At 47.4% G+C, this 25,959-nt stretch overlaps 2 protein-coding genes across 3 annotated transcripts in view; both read right to left on the bottom strand.

The window, feature by feature from the left end:
- LOC129384913 (glutamate receptor-like) overlaps nt 1–7,774 on the bottom strand; it is a 32,435-nt gene extending 24,661 nt beyond the window's left edge. Inside the window, exons 1-2 of the mRNA XM_055070557.2 lie at nt 7,646–7,774; nt 7,161–7,316 (exon numbers count right to left, since the gene is read on the bottom strand). Of these exons, the coding sequence (XP_054926532.2) occupies nt 7,161–7,316; nt 7,646–7,774 (285 nt within the window). The remainder of the gene's footprint in view (nt 1–7,160; nt 7,317–7,645) is intronic.
- Nucleotides 7,775–12,743: 4,969 nt separating this feature from the next.
- LOC126532174 (endothelin-converting enzyme 1-like) lies at nt 12,744–19,639 on the bottom strand. 2 transcript variants are annotated; one of them, XM_055071251.2, is made up of 3 exons: nt 19,365–19,639; nt 16,115–16,324; nt 12,744–13,829 (listed from the first exon to the last, which is right to left on the bottom strand). In XM_055071251.2, exons 1-3 carry the CDS (start codon nt 19,398–19,400, stop codon nt 12,846–12,848), a joined length of 1,230 nt encoding a protein of 409 aa, XP_054927226.1. In that variant the 5' UTR covers nt 19,401–19,639; the 3' UTR covers nt 12,744–12,845. The 2 variants fall into 2 exon arrangements, with proteins under 2 accessions (XP_054927226.1, XP_072144226.1); XM_072288125.1 differs by lacking the exon at nt 19,365–19,639 and having other exon boundaries at nt 16,115–17,485.
- Between the last annotated feature and the right edge of the window lie 6,320 nt (nt 19,640–25,959).

Below are 25,959 nucleotides of genomic sequence, written 5' to 3'. Positions count from 1 at the left end.
ATATCCCTTCTGAAATGTTCCGAACGCAGTCCAGTAAGCCCACATGTGCATATCCCTACTGAAATGTTCCGAACGCAGTCCAATAAGCCCATATGTGCATATCCCTTCTGAAATGTTCCGAACGCAGTCCAGTAAGCCCATATGTGCATATCCCTACTGAAATGTTCCGAACGCAGTCCAATAAGCCCATATGTGCATATCCCTACTGAAATGTTCCGAACGCAGTCCAATAAGCCCATATGTGTATATCCCTTCTGAAATGTTCCGAACGCAGTCCAGTAAGCCCATATGTGCATATCCCTACTGAAATGTTCCGAACGCAGTCCAATAAGCCCATATGTGCATATCCCTTCTGAAATGTTCCGAACGCAGTCCAGTAAGCCCATATGTGCATATCCCTACTGAAATGTTCCGAACGCAGTCCAATAAGCCCATATGTGCATATCCCTTCTGAAATGTTCCGAACGCAGTCCAGTAAGCCCATATGTGCATATCCCTACTGAAATGTTCCGAACGCAGTCCAATAAGCCCATATGTGCATATCCCTACTGAAATGTTCCGAACGCAGTCCAATAAGCCCATATGTGTATATCCCTTCTGAAATGTTCCGAACGCAGTCCAGTAAGCCCACATGTGCATATCCCTACTGAAATGTTCCGAACGCAGTCCAATAAGCCCATATGTGCATATCCCTTCTGAAATGTTCCGAACGCAGTCCAGTAAGCCCATATGTGCATATCCCTACTGAAATGTTCCAAACGCAGTCCAATAAGCCCATATGTGCATATCCCTACTGAAATGTTCCGAACGCAGTCCAATAAGCCCATATGTGTATATCCCTTCTGAAATGTTCCGAACGCAGTCCAGTAAGCCCATATGTGCATATCCCTACTGAAATGTTCCGAACGCAGTCCAATAAGCCCATATGTGCATATCCCTTCTGAAATGTTCCGAACGCAGTCCAGTAAGCCTATATGTGCATATCCCTACTGAAATGTTCCGAACGCAGTCCAATAAGCCCATATGTGCATATCCCTTCTGAAATGTTCCGAACGCAGTCCAGTAAGCCCATATGTGCATATCCCTACTGAAATGTTCCGAACGCAGTCCAATAAGCCCATATGTGCATATCCCTACTGAAATGTTCCGAACGCAGTCCAATAAGCCCATATGTGTATATCCCTTCTGAAATGTTCCGAACGCAGTCCAGTAAGCCCATAAGTACTTTCCATGCTGTCTTTGCGAAAACGAATTCTTACTAGAATACATCGCTTCTAGGCTGTCTAATGAACATTCACGGTGTAAACAAGATGCGGGAAAAAAGCGAAGGAACGTCTCATGTCATTAACAACCACAACGACGATGACGACGACGACGCCAATGAAAACAACCTATATTGCGCTCGTACTGTCCCGTTCTGTGTTCTCCATTTTTGCTCCCCCCCCCTCCCATGCATACCATAGATGTATTGATACAGAAGTCTTGTTATTGCCTCAGATAGAAAACGGAAAATTCATGGAAGTATTGAATTGCAACGGAGGCTTTCAGTGCGAATTTGGCTTCTCAATGGCAACTGCTTACGAGTTCAAGTCGCATCCTCGCTATGACACGTCCGTGTCAATATACTATATTGTAAAAAAATATCACGAAAGGACTCGTGTAACTTACTAACATGAAGGACCTCTTCTCGAGAAAGGGGGAGGAGGGATGCGGGCATTGTGATGATAATTGTGCAACAATATCAAAGTTCTGCGGCGCAAAATCGATTCAACAAAGTGCTTGCAGCTGTTTCCGGTTGGGAGACTTATGTTAGTGTTTTGGACGACTGGAGTTCTTTTTTTTATTTAGTGGCGAGACGTCCCATATCTTCTATATATTCAAGATCTGATACTCGCAAGATTTACTTTTTGTTTTTTTGCTAGCGTTGAATGTGGTCCTCTACAAGAACTGTTCGTCGAATTGGTGTCCGAGTTTTTGTCCAGCGTGTTTTATTTTGCGTGGTCTTCTGACAGCTGGCACGCGCTGCCAAATTCTTAAGCGGTAATGCGGTAGAAATATTTTAAACGGGCGTTTGTAGAAGTTTTGTTGATTAGATCAAGTGTTATTACGTACGTGAAGTTGAAGTAGTGGGACAAGGCGATGACGTAGGCCTGCTCTATCCCACCTAGGCTGTCGTTGCCGTATCGTTTTGGAATATTACGGAGCCTCCAGTGGGGTGTGTTCTGTCGGGGTGAGGCAACGAAGATTAACGGCAGGTGGAACACCACTTCACTTATATAACTGAGCCATCAGAAAAGAAGCAACCGGCAGCGCCGATAGTGCCAATTAACTTCGTCTCGGATATTCACTTAAAGAGAGTAATAAATAATAAACATATCTATGGAACACATTGTATGGTGTATCCGAAGCACGTTCCCTGGTGGCTTGACTTTACAATATAAACGACTTTGTGCCAAAAGGTAGCACGTTTACTGCTTTTTTTTGTTGTTGCGTCGCCTTTTTTATTATAGCACACATGCATGACAAAAGTTCACAGTAAAAGTAATGTAGTCCTGCTACCACTAATTTCGTGATATTGTCGCTTGTGCCGCCAGAGAGCTTGCCTAGGCGTAGTATTTTAATCGGAATGCTTGCAGACAAAAAATACATCATGAGCCATTTCACTCTGTGAAGTTCGATGACCAGCGAAGCTGTTTAGCACACGATACAGAGGTGACAGAATTTTGTACAAAGGTACGAACATATTTATTGTCCTTATCGGTGGCAACGTGACGATAGGTATGTACACGCATTCTCGTATCACTTCAGTTATTAAATGCATCCGTCACGTAAAAGAAGGAATGGCTCATACGCCCTTCAGCGATGGTTCATAGCACCACGAATTAAAAAAATAATAATAATAACGCGCCCTCCCCATTACGACGACAGAAAAGAAATGAAGTTCTACGCTGGAATGATGAGCGTCAACGGAGCCAGATGTGGGGAGCTGACGACTACGACGATCGTGCGCATTCGAGTGGTTGCGCCGATGGGCGCAAGCGAGCCAGCTGTGGAAGAAGACAATGCTCGAGCGATTTCTGATGATGATAGTTGTTGTTGATGATGATGATAGTTTCATCTTACTAATGAATGGCTCATACCATAGAGTTTCATACAATAATGGCTCATACCCTCTTAAGCAATGAGCGGCAGTGGAGCCAGCTGCAGAAGGAGACGACGGCGACGACTAACGCACGAGCAGGCACGAGCGCGTTCGCGCGGTTGCACCGAGGACGCCTACGAGCTAGTTCGCGGGTTGTTCGCGGACGACGGACGACGGAAATGCCCTAGCCATACACAGCTTCGCTGTAAGAAGACGCAGTCTGTGGCTTGACTGCATGAAGCCGATCGAAGTGCTTGTTTTAGCATCGTTGGAGGCCGTAATTTTGGCACACGGTTCTTAGCGACTGCTGTGTTGCTGGGCGTTTCAGCTGTTAAATGCAAAAAAGTACGCTTATAAAGGAATTTAAAGCTAGAAGAAGCTGGCGTCTTGGTGTCTACGAGAAGCGACGCGCTTTGCTGCATTTCACTCTAGCAGTGCGGCAGAGAAAAGCTTATATGTAGTTGGATGCTGCTGTGCCAGTAAGTGGCGCCATCATGCGGTTTCTCTGTCCTCGGCGATGCGCTGGGGGTCATACCGAGAGAAACATTGCGCAGGCGGAGTCTGACAAGGCCAGAGAACGGTGGAGGGAGGAGTGAATGGGAAAAAGCGCTCATTTCAATTCAGGTCAATATTGTCACACGGAAACATTAAATAAGTATAAATAAACGTGACGCTCCCTTTTTGCCCTGAGAACGGACGTAAGCATGCTGTTAGAGTCGTCGCTTTCGCTGCCCTGCGTTTCACGCGACTACAGAACATGACTGAAATACGAGAGCAGAAAAAATTTGGAGGACGCTTAAGCTTCGCCTTTAAGAGTGGAACGCGACAGCGTTCAAAGACCCCTGACTGCTTTTCATGCTTCCCGGCAACTGCAGTTTATGTAACCTTAACCTTTAGCGGGAAACGCTGGCTGCGAAGGCTGTGCGCGAAGGCAAGCTTCCTGGTAGAAACGCGGCCTCTTGCGTGGGTAGATCTCCTTTGAATGTTTCGCACTTTTAATATTTAAATTTGAGAAGCACTAACATAAAAGATATGCGCTGTCGGTGTTTTTTCTTCCATTACATTTGTTTGTGGGCTACCGTTCTCAAAATTCCGAGGAATAACATTGTAAAATATGAAAGGCGAGGTATGAGCAATTTTGGCTGTAGAGCAGTCTTGGATATGCGTGCTTCGGAATTTGATTTCTAAATTTTTTTTTTTTGCCGTAACGACGTCCAACGCCGACGCGGGACGCCGATGCCGATGCCGACGCCGGATTTTCTGCGACACGGGCTCCTTAATGCTATCGCGTGAATACGAATGTGCTGCTTCTGTTTCGCCCCTCTGGCGCCCCTGTGTGTAAGCCCGCAAGGGGGCCCAGTACGCATTTTTTTAAATTTATAGATGCGCGGACAAGGGCTTAGATTGCAAGAGCTGCGTCAGATAAAGCTCTCCAGGCTTGCCAGTACACTTTTTAGACGTCTCAGTGATCGTACTGTAGTCGAACATGATGTGTGCATGCTTGTATAGTTAAGGAATGCGTACTGAACTAGGCATCATACAGCCCTTATTCGGAGCAGCGGAGCGTAGAAAAGCAAAAAATAAAAGATAAAAGAAAAGAAAACCGTGTAGGAGTAGGGGAAAAACTTGTGGTGATTTGTTGGCCGAATTGATCTACTAGCCACTGTAAGTAGTGCCAATCTGATATGTGCGCAAAAGCGAACGTGCCTGGTTCTACCTTTCCGTTTAGTATACTTCACTGCAATGTTATGTGTCCGCTTTACCGCATTACATGTTTGTACTGCAGTGAAGCTTAATAAAGCACAATTTTTGCAGCAAAGCTGTATATGGCTAGCCGATTCGTCCGTCCGTCCGTCGCCTGCACGCCGAAAACTCCTCCGGCACAACCCCATGTGCATGCGCGAAGAAAAGAAAGGGAAAGAGAGGTGTGTGAGTGGCTGCCCCAGTAGTAAAGTCGTTGCTCACCGTCGCAGCCGCGCGCGCGCGCAGCAGTTTCTCTCCGGCTCTGAAATAGGTAGTCCACACGTCATACGTATTCCTGAGGAGCAGGCAGCTTTCGATCAGCAACGCCGCGAGCAGAACCGGGAACGAGCTTGTCTATGTCGTGCCGATGCTGCAGCCGTGACACAAGAACAGGCTCGTTGAGCCGAGTGCAATCAGCTACTGCGGACCGAAAATCCGGCAGCCTACCAAGCCGTCGTTTAATGAACCGTCGGGATTAACCCAATGATAAGCACGTTTCAGCTTTTCTGGTTAACCCTCTGTACATAGTGTTTGAGCGGTGATTTCTCTCTCTCTCTCTTTTTTTGTCATTGCGCGCATATAAGACCCTTGCCACGATCTGCCGCTCATCTCACCGGCTCTTTGACGCCAATGATACTACTGCGGCATCGAGTATGAATCTAAATTACTAAATATTCGGTAAAATATGCGCCCTTTAATTTGTAGATAGCCGGGCTTGTGGTTCCTTCAGGAAATGAAGTAAATACATGATATCAAGCACAGTTCACTTAGGATACGTTTAGCTCCCCATATTTATAAGGTATATGGCGTTTGTCAATATAAAACAGAACCAGTTTGTGCAGCCTCGCGTCCAGAGGCCGCTTGAGGAGCAAGACAACTTTGCAGTAATCGTTATCAGTGCCGAAGAACACCATACAAGCGAGACAGCGTTCATTCTCCTCACATAACTTTGCTGGCCACCAGCAAACTGCCGCTGTGGGTTCGAGCCCGTTAAACTCTTAGTAGTGAAGTTTCAACAGCTGAGTGCCGTTAGCGTAAATACCAATGCAAATTGCTACTACATCGCTTTGCACAACTTGCATAAAAACGTTGTGAATGAGTGACCCGCGTATGCATATACTTCTGTCTAATCTGAGTGCATCGCGCAAAAATGCCTGTCACGTGCTACGGTCGCATCATAGCAGCCTTGTGACCGTCTTGCACTGTGCGCTAGACCACAATGGCTTTAAGTTTTGCGCTACTCAGCTTGTGTTACTGAACGTTACTTGCCACATTTGAAGTCTATATGTTCAATGTCTTGCGAAAGCTTTCAGAGGAATGATTATATTGCGAGGTTAACGTCATTGTTGTAGGGGTAAAATGGTTCAAGAGGTAATCCATTGTGTTTTAAGGCTGGTGCATGTGTGTCCGAAAGCAGTCGATGGCTCCTTACAGAAAAACCATGATCCATCCCACTCTGAAAGTGGATGACCAGCGAAGCTGTTAAGCACACGACAGAGAGGTGACACAGGATTTTGAAATATGTACGGACACATTTATAGTCCTGATCGGTGGTCATCGTGACGATAGGTACGCACACACATTCTCTTACTACCTCTGTTATTACATGCGTAAGCATTTCTAAGCCTACCAAACAAGAAATTTGTCCGTCACGTAAGACAATCAATGGCTCATACCCCCTTAAGCACTGACTCATACTCCTGTAAACAAGAAAAAAAAATCTACCTGAGAGCCTACTGATCTTGAATTTCATGGTGTCTAATCATAACTGATGTACTGAAAATGAATATCCAAGTGATGATACGTATAACTGTTTGCATAGAATGAAGCGATTTCGCATCAAATTCGGGAACTTAGTTTTTTTATACACAGATTTGTTGATGGACACGAAAAATGCGTGGAACCCCAGCCATAAACAGCTTCACTGTAATACACCTGTGCGTTCTGCTTTAGCAATAGGCGGCTTTGTTCAGTTGTGTGAAACTTGCTTGCATACCTGCGCAGTCTTTGATTCCTCCTATAATGAAGACACACTCATAGGTGCAGGCTTGAGACAATCTAGAGCCAGTGTACATGAGGCCATTGAGATACATAAGAACATAAAATATTTGAAAAGTATTCGCAGGATTACCTTATGTGTTTCGAGTGTCCATCATGCCAGCAAGAAACCGCGTACGAAATATAAATGAACCGGGCGTTTAACACTGTCAATTCATTTGACGCAGATAACTTTGCGTGCAACAGTACTGACAAATAACAGCGCGTTGGAACTTACGTGGACGGCTCCGACATTCAGGCGCAACCCAGTCAGCTTTGTGTACCACTCGAGGCCGTGGTGGTTCTGAATTATTCCGCACTGGCTGCAGATGGATGACTGGTTACCCATTGCCCACAGCCGGAAAACGTAGTCGCTTCCTTGTTCCTCGACTGCCTAAACGAGAGAAACTCTCAACAGTACACATTCGCAGTGGATAAACAGTGGCGTAGTCGCGGTGCGCAGAACACACACTCTGTTTAACGCACATCTTCTAAACAATCTGCTGTACTATGCTAACAAGTGGAACCATATTCACAAAGCTGTTCGTAATAGATCACAGTCCACAGAAATCTCTCTCTCCACTGTAATAGCGAACGAGAAGGTGAGTATAATAGTGCCGTGAAATGATCAGCATTTGTTGTTGACAAATCTGTAAGGACACCCGGGAAACTGAACGGAACTGAATGATATTTCTTTTCAGAATGCGAGATACAATTGCATACCACATCGTGGCGGTTCCCGACGGTGTCATCGTTGTCAATTACTAGCACGTTGCATCGGCTGAATTCCACGGGTGAGTAAACCGGGACCTCGATGTAACTAGTGGTCTTGAAACTCAGCTGGCAGGCCATGCTGATCTGAGAACTCAGGAGGCTCTATGTGTGATAGGAACACAAATATATATAAGCAAACGGGTGAGGTATTCATACGTCAGGTTGACAAAGAAGGTGACGACCCTGTACGCTAAGCCGTGAGGACAGCAGTAATATCAGAAACTGCCTATTGGTGTAAGAAAATGCGGAATTTAATACCGAGACCAGGATACCACTGAAATCTATGTAAAAAATTTTAAACTTCTCTTCAGTAAAGTACAGTGAACCATAAAGCGCCTTCACTGTATGCTCATAGATTATGTGATCACAATACCAGCATAGATTGTTCTATGAGTAAATATCGTATTTCCTGCCCAAGACTCTTGTAACCGAGGCCGGTAAAGCAGCAGAATTGAGTATCATGAAGGTTGGCCTAATGGAATAGTCCTTAATCTGCTGTACTGGGAATTTTGGTCGCAGCTGTCGTCACAGCTTGCTCGTTCGGATAGTTGGTGACGATCATCATCATGCACGCTTGTAAGTGCTTTTTCACTGCGCGGACGCGATATCTGAAGAGTAATCACTAACCGTCTGTTGCAGCATTTCCTGTAGTTTTTCGACGCTTTCCCATAGCAACAGGACTTTGTATCTCTTAACGGGATCCGGGAACAAGACCAGGTTCCAGGGCGGCCCTTCGTGCCTTTCTCTCAGGCTCTCTATATTTGCAGATGCTATCAGGCAGCCGCAAGAGTGAAACATCTCGACGAAGGTCGCTGCGAATAACACGTAGGCTAAACGTCACGCAGTTCTACGCGTATGGAGAATAGTTTCACAGCCGCGAGTCAAGCCCCATGCTTCGCAGGAATGTAAGTTATACACAAATTGCTCTATAACTGTATTTATGATCTGGCCAAGGTCCTAACATAACTACTTCAGTAAGCGGCTTGTGACTATCGCATTCCATATTGAAAACCTGATTTTGCACAAGTCATTGTGCCTTGTGTGTGTGCTATCTAGTTTATTGTGCAGTTACAGTTAATGTCATAGTCATCAATTAAATTATTACATTGTGAGTGTACAAAGTCAGTGTAGGAGGGAAAGGTCACAGTAATGGTTCACTTTGTGCGGAACTATGCTACAAGTATTTATTCAGGCGCTGCCGAAACGTTTACGTAGCGGTTAACGGATTTAGTTTGTATCTTGTGCTGTAAACCCAGCTGATTTAAATAAATCCGGGCACGTTGTTTTTAACCGCTGTGTCTGCGTTACTTGCCTGCTAATTTAGCAGTGAAGTATACAGCCTAATCCCGACTAAAATAGAACGCTAGGCTACTATGTGTTTCGGCATGTTCCTTTTTGCTTAGGTTAGTGCTGCAGATTTGCAGAAAGGTTAGCAAAAATGGTTTCTTCGATCTGCCTATAGCTCTGGCATTCATTGCATACAGGGACTCATGTGTGGTTGGATTAGTTGCTGTGGTTTGCGGTATAGCTCGGGACCATATGTGCTTAAATGACAGCAAACCAACATAGCGTCGTAATGTCCTTACCACGCGTCTCCTGCAAGGTGCTGTTGCTCGGTATCAAGGTTACCTCTTGCTTCCGGCAAAAGTCGCAAATGATCTCGCTCATGCTTGAGTAGGTAGCTGGTTGTGTGGCTTCATGTGTAACGTTGCACCTGACCACTGTAACGAGTAGACCAAGAGATGGGAACAGCATGGCGTCAAATAAAGCACGACATCAACAATTCAACTGATGCGTTCACTTAAGAAATAATAGAGCGTATAAGTAACTTCGGGACACACCTATACTGATGTCCGATACATGCGACACGTGTCCAGATGTTAAGAATGCTCGCATAGTTATGTTTATGACCGTCCTTTTGGAAGGTGTACATTTGAGTTTTATAAATGCAAGATTGCTGATCGTAATAAAACAGCACTGTTACTGCACTGTGCGAGAGCAGTTCACTGCCCATGTTCACAAGTACGGTTATTCATGGCCCCGATTGAACTGGGGCTCCATTTGTGTTATAAAATTCAAGGTGACTACTTTAAGTTACGAGAGAGACAAAGAGAGAAAAAAAAAGTTTCATTAAGAAATGCTGTTGTTGCTACTGTACGCCGGGATAAAAGGAAGGGGAGAGAAATAAGGTTACGAGTGATGACGACGGGGACAGACCGATGTGAATCAGTGGTCTGTCAGAATACTTTCACAGCCGCGAGTCAAGCCCCATGCTGCACAGGAATTCTGGTAATACACAAGTTGATCTATAACTGGATTTGTGATCTTGCCAAGGTCCTAGCATTGCTCATTCAATAAGCGGCATATTGCCGCTTTCGGACGGAGAATCAGCCAGCGTATTCCGTTCATGCGCGTACAATATACTCAGGTGAAATATGTATCTTGGAGGTCACTTACGCTCAATGAACATGAGGTAACACAGAGCCTTTTCGAGCAACATACTTTCGGTTACTTTTCAACAGAGCTTCTACGAGGTGACGTAGCCCGTCTAACGCAGAAGTCTGTACTTCCCTCGGTACCACGTTGTATCCTTAGCGCAACCCCAGGGTTGTCGAGCAGTGCAGAGCCGTTCAAGTCGACTGGGGTCGACAAGGCTATTCTACGCGAAAAATGCGACTCCAAAAATAACATTGTCAACGAACTTGGTAGCAAGGCGGGAGACATACTTACTTTCTGAACCAGCTAGGAGATGCAAGAGTCTCTCATTGGCTATCGATTCTGTCAGCATCTTCAGCATGCAATCGGAAATGTCCGCACTCCGGAAAGGACCCTTCCCTCGCGAAGTTGCAGAAAAATGATTGCACAAAATAAGCAGGTGCACTACCGAAGGCGTCGCGTAATGAGAGACGTGCACGTTTCGCATCGGGCTTTTGGGTCCCGAGAAGGCGTGTAAGTTGTTCCCGGCTATACGAAATGTGCGGTGCTGGTGCATAATACGCGTTGTCCCGTAGACGGTGCCCATTTGCGCGCCCATTCGCTTCGAAGCTTTTCTCGGTGTAAGTGCTTTCTGCACGCGAATGCGTCTCGCTTGAATTAAAGTAGTGCCTTGTAAGGCGAAACAAAATTTTTCGAAGCGTGGAAGTGCTTTTGAGTGCTTGGGTGATTGACACATCTGGGAACCATTGTTAGGCCACCAGTTCTTTTTTTTTTTACTTCTCAAAGCTTTGTTGAAAAAAAAGTTCAATATAAGAACAGCTATGGGCAGTCCAACGGGCCCGCGAAGCGCCTGAAAGACTTTGCCTTTTGGTCCCAACGTGGGAGCGGCCCGCTAGGAAACTAGCACGACCTAATGGACCGCAATAAAGTTTTCCATCCATCCAACCATTCATCCATCGGCTAGAGTGCTGTAGTTGGCTTAAAGAGCAACTCCGGCGATTTTACGATGTCCGAATTTTGAATACACGTTGGAATAAACCGCGCAACGGTTTCTGCAATAATAAAGTTCCTCCTCCTCCTCCTCCTCCTCTCTTTTTTCGCTCTGATTATCTGTGCTAAACTATACGACTGCAAGTAATTTAGTTTTCCTGAAAATGAATTTTAAAGATTGGTTGAGTTCTTGACTCATGACTTTCTACTGGCCATCCTGTGTTTGTTACGTCAGAGAATACACCACCAGTCTCGCTGAAATCGTCGCTTAAATAGCCGCTGTCTAGTTCGGAAACTCTGTAAAAGCTCCCTGTGTCGCCAGAAGACATCATCAGCTTCACCTCTTTGGCGCTAGCGCCACGCGTGCTGCATGATTAGCACACACTCTGCATGATTACATTATGGTAGTGTAGGATCTCACGTCATTGACTCATCGTAACGTCACACGAAGAAGCTACCCGTTTCGGTTTCGGCATCTCGTTTATTGGTTATCTAAGCTATTGGTGAATTTCTAAGCAAATTAAACCATCATACCTGTGACAAGAATGTCAACGCCATTTGAAATTGACAATATCCCAATATTGTTAAAAAAACGCCGGAGTTGCCCTTCAATGCTTCGGAAACTGTAAAAAAGAAAATGCTAAATACGTTCTCTAGCGTCTCTCAAGTTTGCCGAGCCATGGCGTTACTTATCAAAAACGTTCCAGTTACTGCGGCTTTCGAGTTGGCGCGCCTTACTTGTTCTCCAGTTGTGAAGCACCTAGTGTTTTAAACCGACGTCTCCTCGTCTACATAGACGTCGCTACCTTGATTTCTCACACTGGTGAGAAATCATTTGGTGTTTGCATTTCGGCATAGTGGGTATGTGCATAAAGATTGCGTGGCATTCAAGTTGTGACCTCTTTGGTTCGTAAACGTAAAAATTGCACGTGCCCGCACGATGTATAGTATGAAAGTAAGCACAATAATTCTGCATCTGCGAAGCTTCTCTTTACATGACGCAACATGTGCGCTGAATCGGCATTATGTTTTTAAAAGTAGGCTATACATATGTACATGGCCTCTCGCTGTTAGTTCTTAATGTGGATTAGCATAGAAATAACATGGCAACACAACGGAATCTCCGACCGTAGCAGGGATAACCGTCTAAAGGCGAAACCGCCACCACTTGAATGTTAGAAAAACCGCTCTGAACTCGCGTAAGACGTAATACTGCGGATATATCAGCTGTTGCCCGAGACTGCAGTGTTCGCTGTATGGGATTGCGGGTTTTCTTATCAGAAAAATAACGCTCGAAAATGAATAATTAAGCTTGCACATACTTTTTTCTGAATAAGTTCACGTTCTCCTTTCGATGCTCTACTTGCGCATAAATAAGCTTGTGAATGCACTCATCTCAGTCCATTTGGTCCGAATACACAATCTCAACACGCACGTGGCCATGATTTGGAAGGCAGACGTGCTTGGGAAGAATAAATAAATAAATAAATAAATACATAAATAAATAAATAAATATTTTTTGTATAACCTAAGGAAGCACACTGAAAAGAACATTTAGCTTTGTTAGACAGCTCAAAACACACAAGCGGGAAAAGAAGAACGAACAACCAAGGTTGCCTCGTACGATATACCGCTTAGTTTATTTCTTGCCAAACATCCCGTATTAGTCCTGCAGCCAACACACTGTCCTAGTGCACCGTGCTACGAGTGGCGGGTGCCACGGTCACCAGAACGTGCACTTTCTGGCCGGATTCATCGGCGACGATGGCTTGCATTTGAAGGCGTCCGCGAATGCCTTCATGTTCCTCAAAGGCGCGTTGCACCGTTCGCGAGACGCAGCGAACGCCCCACTAGCCACAACTGGTCCACTAGTCTGCGTCGCGGGCCTCCTTCCCGCCGCCGCCGCCAGGCTACAGAACTTGAAGCAGGACACGGAGAAAAAGGCCTGCTTTTCGGTCATGTTGGTGAACGGCAAAGTACGGCGCTGCATTCGCGCGGAAAACGTCTCGTAGGCGACGTGTAGGCCTACGAGATCAGCGACGCCGCTGATTCCTGTCGTCCAATCTGCGTTGGCTACGCCGTCAGCGTCTGGAGCCGAGGACAAGGGCTCGTTGATCTGTGAGTGCTGGACACACTCCAGGTGCGCCTTGTAGCGTTCCAGGACCGAAGTGCTATTCTTGCTGGCGCTCACCAGTCCGTTATGGAGCTTGCGGAGCATGCTATGTGCTAGAACGTGTCCGAGGCCGCCGAAGTTGGTCGAAACCAGGCCGTCTCTGGAGAATAGCGGAAGCAGCAGGGCAGGAGCCGTCAGCAGTATCTTGTTTGACGTGGCGGCGGCGAGAGTGAGTGCGTTGGGCGTCGACAGGGCGCCGAGGTCGAGCCCACTTGCATTCCTCTGCGTTTCGTCGGCCAGGTGGCAGACCTTGAGCCACGTGTCGAGGAAGCTGTCGTCTTCGCGAGCGTAAGGATAAGCTTCGTAGAAGGCGTCTAGTTGTTCCTTCGATCGAACACCCGAAGCAAAGAACAGCGGTGTCGCTTGTAGCTCCTGGAACTCGGAGAGGACGGACTTGGGCACGGAGTGCCAAATGAAGGCATCGTTGCTGAAGAGAGCGTTGTACGTGGCTCGCAGCTCCTTCGTCATCTTGAGAATCTCTTCCGTCGTGTTGGGAACCAGCTTGTCGAGCAGGTACGCGGTGACAGCAGGAACCTACAGGTAGAAAATGAAGGCAGATGTGTAGTATAGTAAGGGCACTTTAATACGTGTGTGCCCTTCAGTAAAGTTGAATAAGATACTTAATGATGCTGCTTAAGAACAAGCTACTGCAGTTTGTAGGCAAAACCACGATAAGCTTTCATTATACTTTTTTTTTGGCTTTGATTGATTAAAGCCTAGCCGCTGTAATAAGTGGAGCTCTTGAATTCCACAATTTAAAGGAGAGCATAACCACCACTTCAGCGTTCCAGGAAGGGTTCACGTTGCATTGGAGGGTGAGCTGCATCGTCTGCCGAGGGCGGCGCTGGTGCAAGGCAACATTGCGTCTATTGCTTCTAGTGCGTATACGCTTTCCATGGGTACAGGGCGCCGTTTGTTGCGCGGCTCGCTTTTAACGCGATAGCGTTAAATGCCCCGTGTCGCGAAAAGTCTGTTGTCTGGCGCCGACCGTCTTGTGAGCGAAAAATCGTTCCAAACCCCGCATAGCGAACAACGCAGACCCTCCGCGTGGCGGGGAGGCGTTACTGAACTAACGGAGCTTCTCAACGTAAAATGCGTAAAAGAATCGTAAAGTACGACTTACCCACAACCTACAGACATGATAGGGTCGGTTTGTAATTTGAATATACGAGAAAACAATTCTGTTATGCGGAAACTCAAACACGAACGCCTTTTTTCAGCGTTTCTACCATTCATAGAGCGGTGCGCCCCGCTCGTTTTCTTGCAGCATCATCCAGATAGCGCTCGCCTCCGCGTATCCGCGGCCCACGCAAGAGGACTCGCTTCTACCAGAAAGCTCGCCTTCGTGCATAGCGTTAGCCGCCACTGTTTTTCGGCAAACGTTGCGGTTACATAAACTGCAGTTGCCGGGAAGCGTGAGAAGCAGTCAGGGATCTTTGTGTGCTATCGCGTTCCACTCTTAAAGGCAGAGCTTAAGCGTCCTCCAATTTTTTACCAACTTGCATAGCTCCCGATTAGCAGTGACGAAATGCACAAAGCCACAACAATGTCAGCAATCGCCAGGCAGTCGAGCGAAATCTTATCGCAATCAATGGCCTCTTAGCGCGCCTGTCTTTTATGTCAGACATAAGCTACTTTTAGTACTTGAACATTAACAAATACAGTCAGATAAGGTGGTGACAAAGGTTGGTAGGTAATGAAGGAAGTCAGGTAGGTAGTGAGTCAATGAAAAAATTGAAATTCCTCATGAATACACTAAAAATATATCTGCACAAGTATACTGGCCGCAGCTTCCCCGAGTGTAAATACATTGGTTGAGTTGAAACTGGCTCCCGGGTTGGCAGAATGTGCGTGGCCATGGGCGCTACTTCAAATTTGACTTACAATTTTAGAGCATCGTAGACATGCATATGCTTTCTAACGCGAGAGCGTTAAGCGTCCTATGTCGCCGAATATCCGGCGTCGGACATCGCTTCGGCTAAAAAAATTTCGAACCAAATTCCGAACTACTCATACCCAACCACTCTTTTACCACCAAAGTTGCTCATACCTTGTCTTTCATTCCTTACAAAGTTATTCCTCGGAATTTTGAGAACGGCAGCCCAAAAACAAATGTAATAAAAAACAAAACTAAACACCGACAGTGCACATCCTTTATGTTAGCTCTTCTCAAACTGAAATATTAAAAGGGCGAAACAATGATACGAGATCGACCTACGCGAGAGACCGCGTTTCTACCAGAAAGCTCGCCTTCGTGCATAGCGTTCGCCGCCAGCGTTTCCCGGCAAACATTATGGTTACATAAGCTGAAGTTGCCGGGAAGCATTAAATGCAGCCAGGGGTCGTTGAATAATATCGCGTTCCACTCTTAAAGACGAAGCTCAAGCGTCCTCCAATTTTTTTGCCCATTTGTCTGCCTCGCTATCCACATTTATTTATGCTCTTTCCCTTCCTAGCATCGAATATGTACTAGGTAGATGATTATACTTCTGAATGTTCTTTGTTCGCATGCTATATTAATCATCTGGTAGGCCACCGGTGAATATTCGCGTCACAACTCTACTCCATTCTCTTCAATAAGTAAATAACAAATTCAATATATTAGAGATCGCGCTTTGTACGTTCAGTGCATCAGGGATCGCTATTTGTAAGTGCGTTTCGTTGTTCCCTTTGTACGCATGTTCCAATTTTCACTGATGTGAAGTGGTGTTCACGCTTTGTGGCCTTGAGGCGTGGTTAGGTTAGGCTAGCACAGCAGAGCGTAACTTTCACAATGCGCGGTCTCTGACCACGTAAGTGCGAGGTTCTAAAAACCTGACCCCGAGGCTGCGCTGGATGAGTCTCCAGCAGCGGGTGAAGCGTGTGCCTCCCTCTGCGGGCACAGTGGCCGGGGAAACGAGGGGCGCCATGGTGCGCACCGCGTCCCACGAGACCAGCTGGTGGAGCGTCTCGGAGGTCAGCGACGACCGCAGGCTCGACAGGAGCACCCTCACGGCGCCATTGCCGTAGTAGCGGACATCCTTCTCTTCCTGGCGAGAGGGAGGGCAGAGTGTTATTAAAAAAAAAGAGATAACAAGGGCGAAAAAAGATGTCATATTTCGTTTAACGTCTAACGCGACTCGCGGTTTATGAGACGCCGCGTGGGAGCACCGGGCTAATTTCGCTAGAATAGCAGCTTGGGCTTGTTGGTATTGCATCCTGGTGTTAACAGCGCAAAACTTAGACGGGACACGAGATGATTGTGGTGCGCTTGTGGTGTCGTCTTTTCGTCTCGTGTCCCGTCTACGCTTTGCGCTGTTAACAGCGGGTTAATATGACACTCGAACTATTACTGAGCGCCAAATGAAGACGAAGGCAGATGTGGGAGCACGTAGACAAAACGGAAGAACGTTTGTCTTGCCTGCCCTCTCTTCGCCTTCATTTCGAGCTCATTGATCTTCTGAATAGATATGCATGAACCGATTAGTCCTGCATGGAGAAATCTTAATTTAGTACATTATGGGTTGGGGAAATTGCATAGTGTTATGAGGAACGCCAGTGTGTTATGCGAAAGGCACCCGATTAATTTGACCACCTGTGTTTTCTTTTTTCTTAGCGTGCACCCAAATCTAAGCACACGAGCATTTTATAATATCGCCCCCATCTAAAGGCAGCCTTCGCAAGGGCTAATGAAACCGTGACCTCGAGATTAGCAAGAGAACGCCGCAGCGGCTGAGACGGTACTGGAGGCCCGGTTTAATTTCGGCCACCTGTTTCTTCTTTTTCTTTTTGTTGCCGTCTGCAATAAGAACGGTACATGAGCGTTTTATTTTCTTTCTTTTCCTATTTTTTCATATATTCGTTTTTAGTGGAGTGCGGCCGTGCCACGGTCGGGAGTCGCACGCACGATCTCGTGTTGAGCATGTAGAACGTCATAGTCACTGCGCCACAGCGGTTGGTTAAAAAAGTGCTTTTGGAGAAAGCGCAGGGAAAAGCGAGAATATTCGTACCCTGGTTGCTCGAGTATATGTTACAGAAGTACCTTAACTATCAATAAAGTGTGTTAGTTTGGCCCCGCCCCTGCGTTAGCCGTACTGTGGTACGGTCATTCTCTGCCGTGCATCTGCTCGGTTTAGTCGGCCGGACAGGTTTACTCCAGCGCAACGTGCTTACCTGTACGTTACTATAAGGCACGACTGAAGCTTCCTATTACCAGCGAACACGTGCGAAATTGAAGGCCATAATTCTGTGCAACCAAAGCTGCAGTCGGCCAAGTGACCATATTCGCCCGACGAGCATGACGTAGTCGAGAGTCTGACGAAATCTCGTCTGGGCGGGAGTAGTTGGACAGAAAACGAATCTAACGCCCAACAAGGTTAAGAATTTACTAAAAACACGTTGCAATCTACGCGGCCCAATGAACATCATTGTGAACGCGACCATATAAAGCCAGCAGACTATGAAGGCAAGGAAAGCATAGGGGAAATTAGCTGTGGTGTAAACTGAAACGTTGAATATAGTGAAAAAAAAGGAAAATGACAATGGACCGAAAGATAACTTGCTGAAGGTGGGATCCAAACCATCAAGAAGGCTATCGCGTAAGGGCAAAATGTTTAATCTTGAATAATTCTTCATTTTGGTGTGGGCGTCAGTTCTGTTTTATTGCGATAGCAATTATATGGACACTCCAGGCACATTTGTGCCGTCGCCATCACCACTGTCGTGATGCTCCGTATGAGTGAAAGCTTGTGAGTGTGAGCCGGCGAACGCCGTTCAATCTCGCGTGCGCGAGCGACGAACGCTGGCCAGAAGCGTGCCCTCTCCTGTGGCGCGCGAGGCGGGAAATCAGGTGAGGGAGGAGGGGCGTTTTTCTCCGGAGGCTGCTAGGGCGCTAGGGTGCCTCGATATCCTCCTCGCTCACCGCTCCCTACAAAGTGGAGACAACCGCGGCGTCTACTACGGCGTCAGCCGCGCGAATCGTGGACGCCGTAGTAGACGCTTTTGGCGGACGCCGTAGGGAGGCGTTGCCGGCGCTCGTGTGTCTTAAAAGCGATCTGCAACGTGGCCAAAGTGCGCGCCCGCGCGGGCGTCACCTTCAAAGTGATCGGCGATGCTTGCAGAGTGCGCGTAGTGTCAGTAGCTTCGTATGCGCTGTGCTTTCGACGTTTCGTTCGTGCTGACGCGACAGATGCACGGATGTCAATTGGCTCGCGGCTGCTGCCGCGATTCCTGACTCCAGTGTTCTCACAGACAGTTTCCGCTGTCATCGAGCGAGATGTGTTCATGTTTCCCTGTGCGCGCGTGACACCGTGCTGGTTAACTTATTTAAAACACGTTGACGGGCTAGTTGGTTTGAATCCATGATATAATGTGTCAGCGCGACTGAGCAAGGACGTAGAAAGGAGTAGACACACAATGACATTGCTCTCTGTGTGTGTGTTTCTCCGTATTCGATGAGTCACGCTTACGCATTCTATCATTGTTAATTTAGTTAGTAAGCGAATTTTTGCAAGTTTATACGGCCGGTAAAACTACTATCCTTATTTCGTACAGCCATCTACTAATTTGCTATCGCAATCGGTGCTTCTCCTTTCGCGTGGAACTGCGAATTTTTCTTCATGACGTTGTGCCGAATCACGCCGCGCTGAAGGATTTCGCGGACAAACTGATAGCGGAGCAATTCCTTTGAGTTCGGCCACGTTACGCTTGTCTGCTGACATGAATAAACGATCCGGCCCACCGTGCGGCCCACCGTGCGGCCCACCATGCGGCCCACCATGCACCCCCTTCGATTTAGAGAATCGAAGGGGGTGCAATTACGTTGGGAGCTCTCCATTATCGCGTCTCACATGTCTCACAATAGAGGCTACCCCACTTCTGTTTCTACCCCTGCTGTAATCTTAACTCCGGCTACTACGGCTGTTAAGATACCAATAGCGTCACGACTCAGCTAGGGAAGTTATTTTTGGCTTCGCGTGTGTGGCGTGCGTGCAGCCCGCAAGTAGTTGCGGGAAACGGTGGTAAACGTGTATGTTGCGGTATCTTTAATCAGTCTTACAGCAAAATGCTGTAGTAAGCCAGCGTTCTTACCAGAATCAGTTCGAGCGCCGCTGCCTTCTGTTTCATCGCGGCATCCACTAGGCGGCGCACGACGTTTTCCGTGTCGCTTATTCGCTGGACGACTTGGTCCGCATTCTCCACCTTGCCGTAGACGTCCAGCAACACGCGGTAGCTGAAGGAGACGTTCTCGGGCCTCCCGGCCAACCACAACACGTAGCGCTCGTTGACCGATGCTCTGAAGGTAACACATCAGGCCTGTTAAAGCCTATACGCGCGTTATAATTAGCCTCTCCACACTTAGACTACGAAATGATTGCACATTTTGAGGTTTTGCGCCACAACAATAGTCATCATCTCTCGGGCGTGCCTTTCCTTTCTTTAACGCTGCGCACCCGGTGCTTTCAGATGACAAACGACGTACGGCGTACGCAACCTTATATCTTCCCTCGTGCGAAGGGGAGATAGTCGCTTTGATGCGCTTGCCACGTGCGTGCATGTCGCATATCAACATTTTGCTTACAACAGTGAAAGCGGGCCAGTTTCCTCCACTGTTCTCTCGTGGAAGCTACCAGTTTCAGACGCAATGTGACACCATACATCGCCTTCGGGATCGGGCTAGACCGGTGGCTGGAAGGACGCGCTCGGCGTTGCGCGCTGTGCTACTGTACACGACAAACGCGAGACGCACGTTTACGACGAACAAGTTCACGCACAGACGCGCGTGTCGCTGTCATAGAGAAAGAAAATGCTGTGATGTCCGCGCTGCACGGCGAGCTACAGCCGCGCAGAACAATGACACAAACTGGAAGATGTAAGAAAAGCAAGCGCAGCACGGTACGAAACAGTGTATGTTTCGCTTGCTGTGACAATAATCATTGATGGTTTCTGCATAAATTTGTGGTATCATTCATTCAATAGTTTCTGCAAAACAGTTTTTGATTGAATCTTGTTGGGAATTGTAGTGAACGGACGGGACGGACACGCTCAGCCCCATTCCCTAGTCATAACCGGTCGTCGCAGTTAAAAAAAAAAAAAAAAAACAGATTCTGAAGTAAGGAAACATGGTGGTACACGGTTGAAGGGGCCTTTCAATAAATTCGTTAACATAGTTGTAGTTGTTAATAGCATAGGTGGCGTTGCGTTCTGTTGTATACCTCAGCAACAAACCGCGAGGCTGAGACTTCACGGCGAGTAAGCGTGCAGTGAGGACAGACTGCACGTCGTACAGGTACGAGAGCCGCAGCATGGTCATCAAGCCGCCGGTCGCTGTGACGTTCCCGGAAAATCCGAGCCCCTGGCTGTCGACGAAGGCCTTCAGTGGGGCAGTGGAGTCGTTGGCGGGAGGCCGGAGGCAGGAAGCGAACAGAGCCCGAATCTTGTGCAGGGTGGAATGATCCGCGGGCGGGGGCGTGGTTGTCACAGAATCAACTGCGACCACACAGATCACACATGTTGCAAAAGCTTGTGGCAGTAGCGTGAATCGGACTGAAGCGTGTCGCGAAGAAAGGTTGGTATAAAGTTACCTGTCGGACTCCTTTGAACGCGAGCCAGTCGGGCGGAGTTAGCGCCGTTAGTTAGTTAATGTCGGGTGGGTCGGCCCGCTTTTTCAGGGGTATACAGATTGATTCAGCCTAAGACTTTTGGCAAGGCGCCTCTTATAAACGTCATCGTGTTGTGTTGGTGGTTCGTAGCTTCCAAATCGCACGCTTGAAGCTATGTTTTTAAGTACTGTTTGGCTTGGACAAAAGCGTATTTCACGAACGCAGGAACTCAGCTCGTGGAAAACGAGTTCTTGTTAGCGCTCTCCCTACCTGTAGTCACCTGTAGGCAAGCCCTACAGGTGACTCGACCAGCTGATGTTGGGTTCATGTAAACAAACCTGTAGGGAAGTGTGTGTATGGAGGGGGGGGGGGGGGGGTAGGGTGTTGCTTTAGCTAATCGTGACGTCACGGCGCATCATTTAGAGGCATTAGGTGCGCATGCGTCGATGATTCGGCCTGCGCGAGCTGCCTTCGCTGCAGCGCATTTCACCGTGTTAGAACAAGTGAAGCATAGTTCATTACTCAGTCGTCAATATTTCTGGCACATAAGAACAATTATCATTGCGATGGAAATACTCTGCATATTAATGGTACATTTTACTGTGCGTGAAGATATGTGGGTTACCTTTAACCTTAACACTCGCATTATTACCTTCGGTTTTTAACTGCTTCTTTATGAAGACTAGCTCTGTTTGGTAAAACGACCATTACGATTCCACGCGCATGTGTCTGGCTGCTGGATATGTATCTCAACCTGTTTAATACATCTAAATTTAGCAATAGGTTCAAGGCGCAAAATGGAAAATGCCAGAATATTATACATCATCTGTATATATAGGCTAACAGCTCCAACCATACGGCAAGCGGCTTCTACTCCTCCAAAAGCAGGCCATATCAAGTGTTTCCTGCTCAGTATACGTACAGGTCAGGTCAACGCCTGTGACGACCTTGTCTTTGACGAGCCTCCACAGTTCGGCCTCCATGTCGCTGAAGACGGTGCCGGTAGAATGCATACCGGTGAACCGTCCGCACACGAATGCGTGGAAGTCGTCGCAGGGGTCCGACTCCGGCTGCAGACTGGAGATGAGTGCCCCCGCGAGTCGGTCGCACGCCGTGCTGGCACACAGAGCGCGGCGGGATCCTGTAGCCTCTGCGAGCTTGCGGTGTTTGAATAGGAGCACGACAATGACAAAGAACAGTGCGCTTGCTACAGCAATGCCGAAAATCTGGAGAAGGAATAGGCCGAACGTCTTCTCTTTGACGACCGGCGGGGGCGCAACAGAAGCTTGTAGCTGAGCCTGCGGCTGATCCTTCTGTTGTTCCCGCTCCTGATCCTGTAAATGAGCCTTCTGCTGATCCTGATGCTGATTCTGTGGCGGGGCCTGGGACTTTTTTTCTTGCGGCTGAACCTCTGGCGCGGACTGCTGCGTACCCTGCGGCTCAGCTATCGGCTGCGAATGTGGCTCTGCCTGCTGCTGCGCCTGCTGCTGCTGATCATCATGTGGCTGATCTTGTGGCTGAGACTGCGACAAATCCTGGGTTTGAGACTGCTGTTGATCCTGCGCCTGCTCATGTGGTTGAGTCTGTGGCTGGGTCTGGGACTCAACTGTCGACTTATCGTGGAAGGTGGCCTGCGTACAAAATATCGCCTAGTACAGCAAGGTCAAGTGTGATAAGCAGCACCATTGATGTTGTCCGCACACTATGGTATGAAACTAGCCAAGGATAACGGGGCCGACAAAGCTACTTTGACTGAGATGCGTCCGCGTATGGAGAATTCAGCCCGCATTATCGAGATACCTTGACTACATTCAATGCGACTAATACTATGAGAGCAAACGACTTTACTAATTAATTGGGCTTCTCCACACATCATATTTTACTGAGCTCATCGTGGAACTGGTCATAGCTCATCGCTAAATGAAGACGAATAAAAAACGGCCCATGTTAGCACTGAGCATTTGCATGTATGGTATCGCAGGAGTGATACTGAACTCTCTCATCGCGTAAGACACACTAGCTCTGCACCTACTATTTAACCTGAAGAGCGTCTATACTGCCATTGAAAGTCTACCTGTCTTGAAACCATGTTTAGGAAATGCAAAATGCGTCATCATATAAAAACCGACAGAAGGACAAGCAGATAGGAGAAAATAAACGAGAAAATAAAAAAACTAAAACAAAGTACAGACGAAACAAAACAGTAGGACTCAATGCGGCAGTAAACGACAAAACATAGGACAAGGCTCGATAACAGAAAACAGGATAAAAAATGCAATACGTTAACACATTAGAGAACGCCCAGTTGTTTGACATATATCTCCTTTTCTTGTTTCATTCGAATGCCCCCACTGAAAGTCCTGCCGAATAAAACGAATACGAAAGAAAACTACAAGAATGCACGAAAAAGAGAGAGACGTGTTAACAAGATAATGAAACATAAAATAATCGAGAAAAGCGCGCAGTGGACCAGTAGAATGCGTCAAAAAACGTCAGCGATCCAGTATGAGGGATATACTTGCATGGAAGAGACAGCTCGAATAGCGACGGTAAAATCATGTGAAAGAGGAGAGGAGGCTAAGTGAGGGCAGGCACTGGGGGGGGGGGCTGACACTACAGGCTGTTATAGACTGTGACCGCGTAACGAAACGGTGGAGAGTTTGCTGAAGAGCCTTATGGACCTTATTGTTTAGAGTGGACGAAATTTTTAGCGGTAGCTCTCGTCAGCTAAATGTTGTGCACACATCACTACTCGTGGCATACGAGCTTACAAAATTGGCAGCTTCGCGCGACGGGCGAAGCAGTGATAGGGATACAAAGGTTTGGCGTCGCGCCAAAGTTCCTCGGCAGGTGTTCTACCTTAAGCGAGAGCGACATGTTAGCGAGACGCAGCACGCGAGGCAACTGCTGCTGCGTGGCGGAAACAGCGCCCTGCAGATACAAGGTGTCTCACAACGCTTGCGCAACGAGGAGCGCCGCCAGCGCCATGGCGGGCGCCGCACCTCGATGGTGGACGAGACGAGACCGAAGAAAAAAGCGTCGGCATTCCTGGGAGGAGATGGCGCGAACATCTCGCGTTTTGAACGTTGGCTTTGCCTCCTACGTCACCGAGTAGGCGGTGTTTCATTGGCGCTTCTGCCTCGTCACGCTGGCAACCTCTGACGAAAGCGCGGCGCGCCGGCAAATCACGAGCGCGCAAGCGAACGTTCGGAAAGCGAGACGATTACACGATCTCGCCGAGAACCTTATACTGCTTATGCTGTCCGTTCAATATATGCACCGCGGTGCGGTATACATACGCACACAGCTGCTCAGCGGGAATGCGCGTGTTTGTGCCCACAGCGCTCACGCAAGCAGCTGAGCGTAGAACACACTGCCTTGGCACCGCTGCATAGCCGATTAAGCTGAACGTGACGCGGTGCACCCGCTTGGTTTCGTCGTTTTTGCAGCCAAATGCCCGGTGCTTCTCGGCGCGTCACTGGAGACCTTTAAAATCTCCACGCTGGAGCCACGCATGCGCCGTCGATACCCCGACAGCACGACGGCGGTAACGGTAACGACGGCGCGAGCGCCCCTCGAGTACCCGCATAATTGCTGTCACAATAAAAAAACACTTTGACCTCCACTTACTTCTGGTGCACTTCCTGAGGCCATCACGATTGGCGTGACTCGATGGTTGTAGATGGAGCAGCACAAGAACCTCGAAAGGAGGGAGGGGACAGAACGTGCGTCTTCCTTTTCCTTGTGATTCGGTGCCGCTGTTGGCGATGGTGATGACAATCTATGTTTGATTTAAAGCATGCGGCGCCTTGCCGTGTATTACTACGCAGGAGCTCTGGACGTCGCCAACGAGGATTTATCTTTTATCAACCCCTTCGCCGCTCACACTTGTCCCGCAATTGAGAGGTCAGAACTTTTTGAGGCTGCAGCTGAGAAAAAAATGATTTCGAGTTTCACCCAACATGTTGACATGTTGACAGATTGAAATGACATGTTGAAAGATTGAAATGCTCTCGCTTTTTCCGCACAGTTTCATGCTAGAAATGCTTGTGAGAAATCATGTACCGCAGTCCTTGAGCGACTGCAATTATTCAACGACTGTGGGAACCATGGCCAGTATACCCACATTACTTTTTCAGGGACTTGACGATGCGACGTTAATACATCGTATAGTAACTACGTAAGAGGTAAAAAACGAAATCAGAAAAGGAACAATTTCTGATAACGCAAAGGGAAGCTGTTTACTTTTCGAAGCAAGATCAGGATGCCTTAGAACGCACAGTTATAAAGCCAGGTACACGAAGGAAGAAGAAACTTCTGCTCGCTGCGGTAAAGCTAGGGAAGCGATGGAACATCTTCTACCTGCCCGGCTGTCGGCTTAGGCTCCGCTGGCTTTTTTGAAGCTCTTGGGTTCAGGGATAGCAGTGAGAAAGTAAACATGTCTGCAACAGGGAGCTTAGTAAAAGGCGATTGGAGATTTGGTGGCAGAAAAGTAGGGAGACCACAAGCAACAGAGGCGTACAAATACTGAGTTCCCAATAATGGTTCAGCAATTTTGATGCTGGGAATTTCTTGTCTGTAATATATATATATATATATATGTATATATATATATATATATATATATATATATATATGTGCGTGCGGCGCCAATAGGGCTGCGCATCTATCCTTTTCATTATATATGAGGACCGAACCTAGGTTTCGATATACTTTCTGCAAGTGAAGCGAAAAAAGCGAGGACAGGAGGAGGGCAGAACACATGCGCTTCTCTCTAGACTTTATCCTCCTGGTTTCAAACATCCTTGACTTTTTCCTCCGAAATTTTTGTACGGCAGTGGTTTTCATCTATTACCCTTACACAAGACTTCTTTCGGATTATCAATAACAAAATAAACTTTTCAATATGCAAACCATTTTTGCGGAATGTGGCTGTTCAAGTCATATCTATACTTAGCGACACATACGTTCGAAAACGATGCCATTAATTTCTGTACAAGAAGTTACTTCTTAAATTGACTTTTTTTTGTCATGGTCAAAGACACAGCAGCTCTAAAGAAACAGCGACGACTCGGATGGGGAGT

This window comes from Dermacentor andersoni, chromosome 5 (assembly GCF_023375885.2).
Source record: "Dermacentor andersoni chromosome 5, qqDerAnde1_hic_scaffold, whole genome shotgun sequence".
Lineage (NCBI taxonomy): Eukaryota > Metazoa > Arthropoda > Arachnida > Ixodida > Ixodidae > Dermacentor > Dermacentor andersoni.
Note: the sequence above shows the minus strand (reverse complement) of the source record. Positions and strands in the feature narration are given on the sequence as shown.